This window comes from Onychostoma macrolepis, chromosome 08, assembly GCF_012432095.1.
Source record: "Onychostoma macrolepis isolate SWU-2019 chromosome 08, ASM1243209v1, whole genome shotgun sequence".
Taxonomy (NCBI): Eukaryota; Metazoa; Chordata; class Actinopteri; order Cypriniformes; family Cyprinidae; genus Onychostoma; species Onychostoma macrolepis.
In genome coordinates, this window is record NC_081162.1 from 2185712 (window position 1) to 2199574 (window position 13863).

The 13863-nt window shown below is 42.0% G+C and overlaps 1 protein-coding gene across 2 annotated transcripts in view; it reads right to left on the reverse strand.

Annotated features, from left to right (window-relative positions):
• Positions 1 to 283: 283 nt before the first annotated feature.
• ift122 (intraflagellar transport 122 homolog (Chlamydomonas)) overlaps positions 284 to 13863 on the reverse strand; it is a 41731-nt gene continuing 28151 nt past the window's right edge. The window contains exons 20-29 of one of the 2 annotated variants that reach the window (XM_058784088.1): positions 10829 to 10931; positions 7122 to 7262; positions 6907 to 7004; positions 6053 to 6153; positions 5041 to 5206; positions 4856 to 4967; positions 2750 to 2875; positions 1405 to 1481; positions 1148 to 1312; positions 284 to 1072 (exon numbers count right to left, since the gene is read on the reverse strand). In XM_058784088.1, coding sequence (XP_058640071.1) covers positions 986 to 1072; positions 1148 to 1312; positions 1405 to 1481; positions 2750 to 2875; positions 4856 to 4967; positions 5041 to 5206; positions 6053 to 6153; positions 6907 to 7004; positions 7122 to 7262; positions 10829 to 10931 — 1176 coding nt within the window. In that variant the 3' untranslated portion in view covers positions 284 to 985. The remainder of the gene's footprint in view (positions 1073 to 1147; positions 1313 to 1404; positions 1482 to 2749; positions 2876 to 4855; positions 4968 to 5040; positions 5207 to 6052; positions 6154 to 6906; positions 7005 to 7121; positions 7263 to 10828; positions 10932 to 13863) is intronic. The other variant, XM_058784087.1, reaches the window with a different exon arrangement.

Sequence of the window (13863 nt, forward strand, 5' to 3'; positions counted from 1 at the left end):
CCAATGTGTTTGCAATGTGTTTTTTGTTTGTTTTTTTTACCATGCAAATGGTGAAAAAAGCCATTTGAATCTGAAAGTGGGAGATGGACTAGTCATTCGTTACAGAAGACAAGCAGTGGATGGATGATCCATGTGTGGATGAAATGTTCTGCTTATTACTCACTTGTATGACAAAACTGGTATTGAGAGTGATGTCACATATGTGGAGACTTTGACGACAAGAGAACGTGATAAAATGGTGAAAAGAAAACCAGCAACATTTCTTTAAAAATAGTTTTTTTCTTTATTTATGTTCTGATTGCAAATAAATCACTGCTATTACAAAAGGAAATGTAATATTGTTTTTTCATCTTAATTTTGTTTACTGGTTTCACAAACGTGGACATCCCCAAAAGGAGGTTTTGTCAGGTTTAGCTCATTTCTTGATACAAATTTGTCCCCAGAATAAGAAGATAGAAACGCACACTCTCACACAGACTGGATTTCTGTGGTCTTTCTGTGCTTATGGTTGGCATCAGTCACAAAGTTTTTGTCGATGTTTCTAGCATCTCACCAGTTGTGTCCTGATGACCTCAAGCAACGCCTGAGCTTTACAGCAGCCACTTTTACAGGCAAAAACCACTCATGAAGCAATCAACACAAACACTTCAGACAGGAACTACTGACAGCAAAACATTACAACAATACATGTTAGAGACGTAAATATTACTCTTTATTTATATTGTCTGAATCCAAGCAAACGTGTTGAAGTGGACCGAGCCGTGAGTGAGTGTGTGTGTATGTGTGAGAGTGAGTGAGTGAGTGTGTGTGTGTGCGTGTGCGAGTGTGTGTGATAAGGCGTATGTATGTCCTCACATGTACAAACGCTGTAATCAGCTTTAGCAGCTGATCCGGCTGATCCTATCAGAGCGCGGCGCTGAGCTGGCATTTACTGACGCGTTTCTAGCTGATCCTACTGACACACAGGTGAAGTGATGGTCTGGAGCTAGCTGGGCTCGTCGATGGGTCTGCGGCAGTACGGACAGCAGTTGTGCTGAAGAACCAGCAGCTCGTAGTCCTCGCTGTGAAACATCTGTGAGACACACAGCACAGTCCAGTCAGACACCAGCAGCAGAGAGAGCCGAGCGCGTGATCCGAGCGTGTTTACCTGGAAGCAGGAGGGGCACATGGTGATGCTGACGTCCGGCAGCAGAGAGCGGTAGTACTGCCAGCTGAGGGGTTTGGGCCAGCGCTTGATCAGAACATCTCGTCTGGACATGGACCTCAGCACAGCACGATTCACCAGCACCGGCACGAACGCACGGCCGCCCTGCTGTAAACACCAGCACAACACACTCAAACACACACACACACACACACACACTCAGCTCACACAGCACCTCAGTGACCAGGAAACCATCTCACCTCAAAGCTGAGCTTGGCTGTGAACGGGTCGTCCTCTGGGTCTTCAGTGCCATCATCCAGCCTCAGACACTGGGATTCTGACACACAGACACACAGACACACACACACACACACACACACACACACACACACAGAGTTAAGCACACTGCACTGATCGGTAGCTCAGAGAGCCCAAACACTTCTCAGTTTAGGTTCTAGGTCTCTAAGCAAACATACACTTTCACTAATATCTACCATCAGGGGTGGTTCTAGGGCGAGTGGCCCAGACACATTAATGTATGTATCAGAATACACGGGAAACACTTCAAATAAAATACAAGAAAAAGTTGAATTTTGCTAAGTGGCTTAATTTTTTTTTTTAAGAGACAAGTATAATTAATTATAATTTGCACTTACAAACTGCATAAGTATTATTAGGGCCTATGAGATTAATGTTATAAATATAAAATTTAGAATGCAGAAATATGAAATCGTAGAAAAAAAGAGAATGATACTTTTAAAAATGAAACTAAAATTGCCAGTAGGTGGCAGCAAGCGTCGTTAAGTCATTTATTCAATCGATTCATTCAAAACGGCTAATTCATACAGGAACGAAGAAAGAAACTGTTTTTATGAATGGTCAGTGAATCACTGATGAAAAACGCGTTCAAAAAACGCAAATTCATGCAACATGGGCTTTGATTAGAACTATTTTCGCGAAATAGAGCAAAAATATTTTCTCAATGGTTAAAATCACTTAGTATTAACTTATTGTTGTTTGAATTTTGTTGCCCTGATAATTATAAAAGTCTGCCACAGACCATTCTAAATGCTAACCAATCAGTTCATATAAACGCTATAAAATGCGTGTGTCCTAGAGAGTCTGCGCATATAATACCATGATTCAAAATCAAATTAAATTTGTTGCTATACAGTAACAATAAACTAATTCTGAGAGATGGTGAGATCAGTATAATGAATTTATACAGTAAGCTACAGATAGCAGAAGCAGCTGCATTTTGCTGTTGAAGTACTGGTTTAATAGAAATGATTGCATGCAAACCCAGTCTTGATGCACACAAGACACGGTAATAAAAACATTCAGGGTTTCAGCCCGCTTAGCCCACCCTTAGAATGTGCCTCAATCTAGACAATATGGTTTTCCAGCAAAAGTTTTCTGTGATGTTTTTGAACTCTATTATTCAAATTCACATTAAATGACTTTGTGTGTTGGCCATTGACTCGAAAATGGTCACTGAACAGTTCTGTACACAGAAGCGCATCAGAATTTGACACACAACTGGCTCCAATTAGTCTACAATCTCTCCAGTATTTCCTCTGCGTGTGAGTGTGAATGAGACGTTACCGCCGCTGCTCATCTCCTGCCAGCTGCTGTTTCTCTCCACACGAGGCACTTCCAGGTCGATGAGAGACACGGCCTCCTCGTCTGAGATATCCTCCTCCAGATAGAACTCCACCAGCGGCAGAACCTCTGAACACACAACAGATCTGAACTCTAACACTGACCGGCTGAAATTCATCAGGCATTACCAGAGTACTGTGTCAACGATACGCCAGTTTCAAACCTTTCTGCAAGACATATAGACAGAGCAACTGTCAGCTGATTTATTTAAAATTTCATATGATTTTTGGCCATTTCATTAGTTTGTGCAGTCACCGATGCAACAATACTTCAATCCGCTTCACATTTGACGTAAATACACTATATGGACGAAAGTACTGAGACACCTTTTCAGGTGTTTCAATCAGAACCATTGCAATCAAGCACTAGCCATGCAGTTTTTACAAAAGTGTGAAAACAATGGCTTTGCTGATTCCGGAGCTGAAGAGCTCCAAGCTACCACTGGTATTGATATCAGCACAGAAACTGTGCAGGAGCTTCATGAATGGGTTTCCATGAAGCCCCACATCACCGAGAGCAATGCTGAGTGGAGTAAAGCAATCTCTGATCAATCACACAGTCTGACGGCCGAGTCCGGGTTTGATGGACACCAACTCTATTTACCTTTATTCTACACCGCTCTGTCCCTTCTCCTATGAACGCTCTTGACGTTCAGAAACGTCCCGCCCCTCACCTCAGAATGAGCTCCGGTTGTATTGTAAACAATGGCGTCATCAATATTGCTCATCAGTTTGAGCCCGATTGAGACGCAGAGGATATTAGTGAAGAGGATCGAGCAGAACCTGTGCAAGCACGGCTCTTACAGGACGCTTCAGAATGGGATGTTTTTTTGTTTGTTGTTGTCTCACACTTTTAGATACGCTGTTATTTGTAAATGCTACTGCTTATGATAGCTTTTAATATACAGTTTTATCCTGATTAAAGCTGTAATACAGCAGAATACATGACTGCGTATAAAAAGTGTATAACTGAACACAGTTTATTAAGCTGACAAGCTGATGATCAGGCACGTGCAGATGGGGGCTTCGGGGGCCCTGCCCCTGCCCTTTTCCAAAATTATTCAACATGACAATGTGTACAAAACAGTGAAATCGCTGTTTATTTTTACATATCTGTCAATCTGAGGCGTAGCTATGGGTTGCGTGTGTTTTACTCGACTGACTGATATTCCACAGTCTGTTCAGAAACTCTCGAGCCATATATGGTTCTTCTTTCAGTGAGTGGGTCGACGGAAGGAAACAAATAATAACCAAACAATATTTTAAACTTTTTTTTCATCAATAAATCAAAGCTAGTGTGTCGATTTAATTAAAAATCCATATATTAGCCTATATATTTTAAAATATTACATAATTCATCGATGCCCGTTTGTCATGTATAATACACCAACCAATCATGATCTGGCACAAGTTCAAATTTCATTGGACAATAATGTGAAGTGGAGCGGTCATTTTCCGTTCTTATTCATAAATCGATTGAAAACAGTCTCTTCCTCTTCTCTAAAGCAGCGCAAAATGGCCCCGCCCCCTTTGTTGCATGTTCCTGGGGGCGGGGTTTATGTACATTTCAGGGTTTGTGATGTCACCGCCCAGGAAGTAACTCGTTGTAATCTCTACGAGCCGTTTTTTGTAGGCATTAAACTGCCATAATTTTAAAAGACGATAATTCCGTTTGCATTGAACTTTCAGCGTCATAACTTTGCAGATATTGTTTATGCTCAAACAGCAACATTACACTAACTAACGTTCAAAAAAGAGAAATCACAATCAACCACCCCTTTAAAGTCTCTGCTGATGTAATGGTCAGGTGTCCCAGTACTTTTGTCCAGATAGAGTACATCAACATGCTGCAAAGTCACTTCGCCACTTCATGACTGACATCCTTGGACTGATTTGTTGATGCATTACATGTTAATGGTATTGAATGTCAAAAAGCTTGAACTAAATGTTAATCTGCATGGGCTGAAGATGATCTGCAGAATGAATCCATACCAGCAGGTGTGTAGAACATGGTGTTTGAACACAATTGACAGGTGCGTGAGGAACTCACCATAAGAGGAGGCCGAGTATATGAAGGGCTGTCTGCAGTTGATGCAGGAGTTGCCCTGGTTATTCAGCAGCGGGTTGTTGGTGGAGCAGCGGTAACACATCGGGATCAAGTCCTGCAGAAAACACAGCCAGTGAGCAACAGGCATCCGTCTGAGAAGAGCTGTAAGACAGGCCCGAGTCACACACCTCGCTGTCACGGTAGGGTTTGGAGCGCACCGTCAGGCAGCTGAGCTCCATGCTGTCCTGATAGCGGGATGGGATCTTCAGGCCCTGCAGCTTCTCGAAGGCGTGCCGTGCTACTTTATACGCTCCCAGGAGTTTACTCTGCTTCGCCAGAGCGTACAGCGTGTCCCTGATCCACACGTCAAGGACCACAACAACAAGCACACTGCGGCACAAGCCATCTTATTCTTCAGCAGGCACAAATTAAGCCCAGTCACAATCAGTGACAAAAATTATGTCAGGAATGATGACAAGGAAATCTTTCAAAAGTGTCGTGTTGTTATCTTGGAATTCACATCTGCTTTAGGTATGCTTCCAGTGTAAGTGTTAATGTAAAGCAAAAGCCAAAATGAGCAATCTATCATCATTTACTCACACTTAAATGACCCAAATACATCTCTGTGGCAAAACATTAAAGATTGTACTGGTTGTTGTTTTCATGTAGTTACACTGAATGGAGGCAGGTGCCTTCAAGCATCAAAAAGAAGGCAAAAGCCCCATAAAAGTATGATTTAATCAGTATTATAAAAGTAGACTTCCTAGATTCCAAGCCTTCTGAATTCATGCAACACCTTTGTGTGAGCTACAGGATGAAACAAACCAGTGTGTCTATGACATTTGATAATACTGCTGATGTACAGTAGATATCTGGCCAGCTTTGTGAGCAGAGCCAGTGAGCCATGAGAGGTGCTGCTCCTGCTTCACACACGACCACGAGTCTCGACACATCCACCGTCCTTGAAGAGAGTGAGAAGAACAATGTGAAAGATACCTGTGTGTGTGTGTGTGTGTGTGTGTGTGTGTTTGAGTACTGTATGTAGTGACAGTGACACACACACACACACCAGGCAATGGTCACATCTCACATGAACTCTGTCAACACTTCAGCTCCACTCAACTCTAATACATGACGCACAGGAGCGTCTCACTCAAACCCTTCAAACGCTCAAGAGCATGTGCAGCGAGTGAAGGATACACTTTGGAGATGCCCATGGGAACGTCTTTGGTCAGGTTGTGGAAGAGAAAGCGGGAGATGTTGAAGAGAATCTCTGGCATGTTGGAGCTGAAGGGCTCTGACTGAAAAAACAAACACAGCTGAGATTAATCAGAACGCAGAATCAGTGGTCTCTGATATATTCACACACTGTGCTGCAGGAGTGTCACACACACGTATCTCAGCGGTTCCGCTGTTCTGAAACATGTTCCTCATGTGCAAGTGTTGTGCGCTGGACACCTGAACTAAGGTCCACACGAGTTCTTAGAGCAGCAGACATCAGGGTTTTAAAGACGTACTCACCTTACACTATCCAGAGAAACCAATGTTTTATTATTATCGTCTGGTATATAATACAAAGAACACAACAAGAGATTTACTATAAGATGGCAATAAACACGAGAAGAGCCTGTTAAACAAGGTTTCAGTCATCGTTCAAAATAGGAAAATCTAGTACAGTAAGAGATAAAGGATAATAAGAGAGAATAGAAAGAGAATACAAAAAGTGAAGGCATTTTTTTTTATTATTTATGAGGAGGTTATTAAACATTGTGCATAATGCTTCAAAAAATGCATTAATGCAGTAAGAGTCGCTGCATGTATTTTATTCATTAATATTAACTGTAGTTTGCCTTATTATCATTAGTCCATTCAGTGATAAAGACTGAACTGTAGGTCACAGATGTGCTCTCGTGTCATGTTTTGGAGTTCAGTGACGCTGGCAGCCTCTGTAATGTACTGGATCTCACATTTCTATATTAATTATTTCTCAACGCCCCTGACAGAGATGAGCAGCTGATATCACTCATTAACAGCAGCTAACGTCTCGAGCTTACCATGTAGCGATGGACAGAATGATAGACGTGATACAGCTCAGCCAAGTGCTGGAAACTGTGAAACTTCTTCAGCATCTCCTCCTTCTTCTCCGAGTTATCTAGAGGAGATATACATTCACATTCATCCAAACATATCTCAGTGGATTTATCAAGCATCTCAGACCTCTTCATTTCATCAAAGTAAAGCAAAGAATCCAGCATGAGCTCATAGAGACCTCTGGCGATGTCGAGGCACTGCATGGACAGCATCCAGTAGTAGTACGAGGCATCGTTAAACCTGCTCTCCACCACGGCATTATGGGTAAGCTGCTCCAGCACTCGCACGGCCTCCGCCTGACGCCCGGCTTTGTGAAAGGCTGAACAATATCAACAGAGTGCCATCAAATGACCAGTTTCAAAAACAAAGCTGTTATGAGAATAAAACATGACACTATAAGTGTGTGAATGAGTTTAGTATTGCAAATGTGTCTGATCAGTGCCACACAACAGTCAAATTGAGAATCTGAACTGAAACTGATTGTATAACAAACAATAACAGATAACACATATCCGCTTTTGAGCAGGGTAATATTTCTTCCTCAAAGCCACAAGCTAGTTAAAATATTTTGTCCTGCGGTCTGATCCACCAATCAGTAAAGATGCTTTTACCATGGAAATCGGAATCACAGCAATTGTTGAATTTCTCATTGGTAGTGTAAAAACACCTTTTCACCCTGTCAAAAACAGCTCTTGTCAGAGCAAGCGGTATTGTGTCCTTCTCCTTTAAATGTTAATGAGCTCTGCTGACTCCGCCCCTCTCTTCCGAGCCACTCTCTGAGGGACTGTTTACTTTAGCCTCATTCATCGGGAAGCTTGCTAATTAGCACATTATTAGGAAAGGCCATTTGCAAAGATTCATTTAAAACCCCTTGTACTCACTTCTTCTGGAGGTGAAGCTGGATCACGAATGATTCGCACGAACATAGACGCATTAATGTAGATGGAGGGCGCATTCCCTTCAGAACCAAACCTAATCCTCTTCAGCGGCTCAGATGACGGGAGTAAATGACGACTGCTATGTTCATTATTACATCCAACAACACAACACCTCGATCGCTCAGGAGTCATTCTGCTCTACATCTGCTCCGGCGGAGACGCAGCTGATGACAGCTCACTCAGGGCGGGTCTGAGGCATAGACTGTAAAAAAAGATGGACGACGCATCTCCGCTTGCTTCCACTATAGAAAAGTGAAGCCAAAGGATCTCAATGTGGCAGTTGACATCTTGAGAAAATTACGTCATTTGGAGCCCGAGTCTGCGCAGTAGAGATTCGTTTGGAGCCCGAGTCTGCGCAGTAGAGATTCGTTTGGAGCCCGAGTCTGCGCAGTAGAGTCGTGAGGTGGAGCCGTGGAATCAAACTCCCACAGACCCAATCAACCATAATGACACGCCCCGTTTTTATAGCATCAAATTACTAGCTAAAATTAAACTTATCACAAAAATGAACAATTGAACATATACAGTGGGGTAAAAAAGTATTTAGTCAGCCACCAATTGTGCAAGTTCTCCCACTTAAAAAGATGAGAGAGGCCTGTAATTTTCATCATAGGTATACCTCAACTATGAGAGACAAAATGAGAAAAAAAAATCCAAATAACAAAATTCCATCTCAATACTTTGTTATATACCCTTTGTTGGCAATGACAGAGGTCAAACGTGTTCTGTAAGTCTTCACAAGGTTTTCACACACTGTTGCTGGTATTTTGGCCCATTCCTCCATGCAGATCTCCTCTAGAGCAGTAATGTTTTGGGGCTGTCGCTGGGCAACACGGACTCCAAAGATTTTCGATGGGGTTGAGATCTGGAGACTGGCTCGGCCACTCCAGGACCTTGAAATGCTTCTTCTGAAGCCACTCCTTCGTTGCCAGGCGGTGTGTTTGGGATCATTGTCATGCTGAAAGACCCAGCCACGTTTCATCTTCAATGCCCTTGCTGATGGAAGGAGGTTTTCACTCAAAATCTCACGATACATGGCCCCATTCATTCTTTCGTTTACGGATCAGTCGTCCTGGTCCCTTTGCAGAAAAACAGCCCCAAAGCATGATGTTTCCACCCCATGCTTCACAGTAGGTATGGTGTTCTTTGGATGCAACTCAGCATTCTTTCTCCTCCAAACACGACAAGTTGAGTTTTTACCAAAAATTTTGGTTTCATCTGACCATATGACATTCTCCCAATCCTCTTCTGGATCATCCAGATGCTCTCTAGCAAACTTCAGACGGGCCGGACATGTACTGGCTTAAGCGGGGGGACACGTCTGGCACTGCAGGATTTGAGTCCCTGGCGGTGCAGTGTGTTACTGATGGTAGCCTTTGTTACTTTGGTCCCAGCTCTCTGCAGGTCATTCACTAGGTCCCCGTGTGGTTCTGGGATTTTGCTCACAGTTCTTGTGATCATTTTGACCCCACGGGTGAGATCTTCGTGGAGCCCAGATCGAGGAGATTATCAGTGGTCTTGTATGTCTTCCATTTTCTAATAATTGCTCCCACAGTTGATTTCTTCACACCAAGCTGCTTACCTATTGCAGATTCAGTCTTCCCAGCCTGGTGCAGGTCTACAATTGTGTTTCTGGTGTCCTTTGACAGCTCTTTGGTCTTGGCCATGGTGGAGTTTGGAGTTGGACTGTTTGAGGTTGTGGACAGGTGTCTTTTATACTGATAACGAGTTCAAACAGATGCCATTAATACAGGTAACAAGTGGAGGACAGAGGAGCCTCTTAAAGAAGAAGTTACAGGTCTGTGAGAGCCAGAAATCTTGCTTGTTTGTAGGTGACCAAATACTTATTTTACCGAGGAATTTACCAATTAATGCTTTAAAAATCCTACAATGTGATTTTCTGGATCATTTTGTCTCTCATAGTTGAGGTATACCTATGATGAAAATTACAGGCCTCTCATCTTTTTAAATGGGAGAACTTGCACAATTGGTGGCTGACTAAATACTTTTTTGCCCCACTGTGTCAGCATGATAACAACTACCTTAAATGACCAAAACCATATTTTGGAAAACTGTATTGGAAGTGTGGTAAGACACCAGTGCAGTCTGTGCTGAAACGCTGCTGTCAATCAAACTGTCTTGGGAGCGGCCTTTGTCCGTGTGACGTCACACAGAGATCGGCTCGATTTGAGAAAGGGGTGAAGATTTTAGTAGATTAAAAAAAAAAAAAACACTGGGTGGATTTTCATCAGTGTTGCGTACACATACTGCCAACACACATTTCAGTTCAAACAACTTGTAAAAGTGCATGAAGCATTATATGACCCCTTTAAGAATGACGGAATCAAGTTAAACTGATTTTGCATAAAAATATCTTATTTTTGTATTTTTGTGGTGGACGCAACATACATTGATTTTATACTTGTAATTAATGATTTAATATTAACGCTGTTGAAATGAACAAGGTAACACGTGATTGTTCTTAATGCTTAACGCCACAGGTTTTAGAAAAATTGTAAGTAACTCATGTACTGAATGCAAGTTGAAACCTGAAGAGTGACTGAAGCGTTGTATTCAGCTGTGTGTGCGTTATAAAGCCCATGATGCTTCATCAGAGCAGTGTGTCTGAGATAATGACACTGACACACACCACAATCACACAATAACACTAATAATGCTGATGCTAATGCAACACTTTTGAACAAAAGAAACCGAGATGGGACAAAAATAAAGCATTTTACAGGCTTTCTAAAGGAAAATGCAATTATCACAGACGCAGATCAACTCTTGTATATCAACTTAATCCAAAGACACATGATGAACGGCACTTAGGAAGGTCAGGCAATAATGTCATGTACAACAAACTTACCTCCCAGTTAAACACACACAGACACACACACACACACACACACACACACGCTGCATGTGAAGGGTGTGTTTGACTGACCTCTCTGGGCCTCCTCGAAGCGGTCATGCTCGGCCAGCCACTGGGCATACGGCACATAGACGTCGTCTCTGAATTGAGAGTGTTTCTCCACTAAAGAGAATGCCTGAAACAAGCAGCAGCCACACCAGTCCATCAGTCACTTGCAAAATGTCCTTTATACATCCATTATGTCAATGTTCAGCAAACAGTCACATGTATGGTGGCGCCTCAATTAGTGTCTTTGCATCTGCTGAAGATGTGAGCAGCACGACAGCTCGTCACAGCCACCCTACCATTAACCGCTGATCATTAAAGGCAAAAGAGCCATAATTTCATCAAATGTGGCTGTGCACAATTTATTTATATATGTATATATTCAAACCGAATTTTGTAAATGTTGGGACGTTTTTTAAAATTTGAATAAAATGAAAACTAAAAGACTTTCAAATCACATGAGCCAATATTTTATTCACAATAGAACATAGACAACATAACAAATGTTTAAACGGAGAAATTTTACACTTTTATCCACTAAATACTGCGGGCGGCAGATCCTTTTCCTATTTAGCGCCCAAACTCTGGAACAATCTACCTAACACTGTTCAGGAGACAGACACACTCTGTCAGTTTAAATATAGATTAAAGACCCATCTCTTTAACCTGGCGTACACTAGGGTTGTGCTGATAGACGATTGTATCGTATATCGCCGACAGTCAGAGATATCGCCTGTGGATGATGCCTTTGACGATTATTATTATTATTATTATTATTATCAGGCTAGTAATACTATCTAATTAATATCAGGGCTTATTTGTTGCATTATTTTTTTAATTTTTCCGCTTTTTACAGTGTTGCACATTATTATAACCAATCACACAATTATGCTGAGTTTATGAATGCAATGGCCAATCAGAGGCGTTCAGATGAGCCATCGCTGGAACAGTATAGATTCACTGATTATAACGGAAGTGTTTTTAAAATGCATTAATTCGCGCTAGGCCGAGCTTGTGATGATGTTCTTTGGTAATGCAATGCTCTTTGCTTGTTTTCTGTAACTGCTTTTTGAATAACTGAGGAAATGTAAGCAGTATATAATTAGTAACTTACGATGTTTCTATTAATTTGTTATCATGTTAAATACAAATTCAGTTATATTAAAAACATTAGGCTGCTTTTAGCCTTACGCTGGAGTTGGATCACTTTCCGGCAATGAATCTAAGTAAATAAATAATTAAATAAATTAGCACGATAATATCGTGCATCGGCGATCTCACAGGCTGACAATAGGACGATATGAAAATTGAGCATATCGCCCAACACTAGCTTACACAACACACTAATACGCTTCCAGTGTTTCCCATACATTGTATTATTTGTGGCGGCCCGCCACAATATCAAAACTGACCGCCACAAATAGATTTTTTCAAAATGCTTTGACTTCGCTGAATAATCATGAGCACTGCACGTTTCAAAATCGAAACCCGGTGCGGGTGTTTTTATTTCACTGTATTTCTGATGAAACCGACTATCTTCAGAAAATTTTGGTTGACATTTCATCTTGCATGTAATGTCTGATAAAGCAGCGTTTGTGAGCAGAGCTCTGCTTTGTGTACAGCGTTACCAGGGAAACCACTCTCTCCGCGCTCTAAAAGCTGGCAGAGAATGAATTTGCATATATGCCGCCACAAATAGAGTCCAAGTCTGTGGGAAACACTGCGCTTCTATTATTCAAATCCGTTAAAGGATTGTTAGGCTGCATTAATTAGGTCAACCAGAACCCGGAACATTTCCCATAACACCTGATATACTTGTTACATCGTAAGAAGAATGGCATCTACGCTAATATTAGTCTGTTTCTTTCTTATTCCAAGATCAACGTAGCCACCAGATCCACTCCGTATCCAGATCAGATGGTGGATCAGCACCTAGAGATGACCTCTACAGTCCTGAACGTCAACGGAGACCAGGACACCTAGAGGAGCCCCAGAGACTGACCCCCAGTGAAGACCCTGTCTCCTAGACAGCCATCGGGACAAGACCCCGGGAACCAGATGAGTCCTCTGCACAATCTGACTTTGCTGCAGTTGCAATTAAACTACTGGTTCATCTGGTCAGAGGAGAACTGGCCCCTCGACTGAGCCTGGTTTCTCCCAAGGTGTTTTTCTCCATTCTGTCACCGATGGCGTTTTGGTTCCTTGGTTCCTGCTGGCTTGCTTAGTTGGGCACACTTTATTTCCAGCGATATCGTCGACTTGATTGCACAGATACTATTTAAAGGGGTGGTCGATTGCAATTTCACTTTTTTAACGTTAGTTAGTCTGTAATGTTGTTGTTTGAGCATAAACAATATCTGCAAAGTTGCAGCGCTGAAAGTTCAATGCAAACAGAGATATCATCTTTTAAAATTCTGGAAGTTTAATGCCTACAAAAACGGCTGGTAAGGGACTACAATGAACTACTTCCCGGGTCTGTTACGTCACTGACCCAGATAAACCCCGCCCTCGGGAACATGTAAGGAAGGGGGCGGGGCCATGCTGTGCTGCTTTAGAGAAGAGGAAGAGAAAACTAGGGGTGCACGTAAAAATCTATTCATATATGAATCGCGATTCTGTCTTCTAACGATTCTAATGGATTCACAAGTTTCAAAATTAATGTTCTAAAACAGCCGTTCTTAATCCTGTTCCTCACGTCGCCCTGCTCTGCATCTCTCTCTCTCTCTCATTCAGATCATCAGATCAGCTCCAACAAACTGTTCCAATTATACATTTTCACATAGCAATGAGAAGCGTTATACATGGACACGTGTGCGGTTGCCGTACTGTATTAAAGCTTTAATCAGAATAAAACCGGACATTTAGACGCACGCTCAGCGGTTTAGTGAATCACAACACACTGAGCCAGCTAACCAATCACGTATTTCTGAGGGAGGGGCTTCATAAAAACAGGAAATAATCGAGGCGTTTGTCAGAGAAGGGACAGAGCAGTGTAGAATAAAGGTAAATTATATGAAAAATAATGCGTTTTTTAAAAAACGAAGCATGAACACATGTTAGAC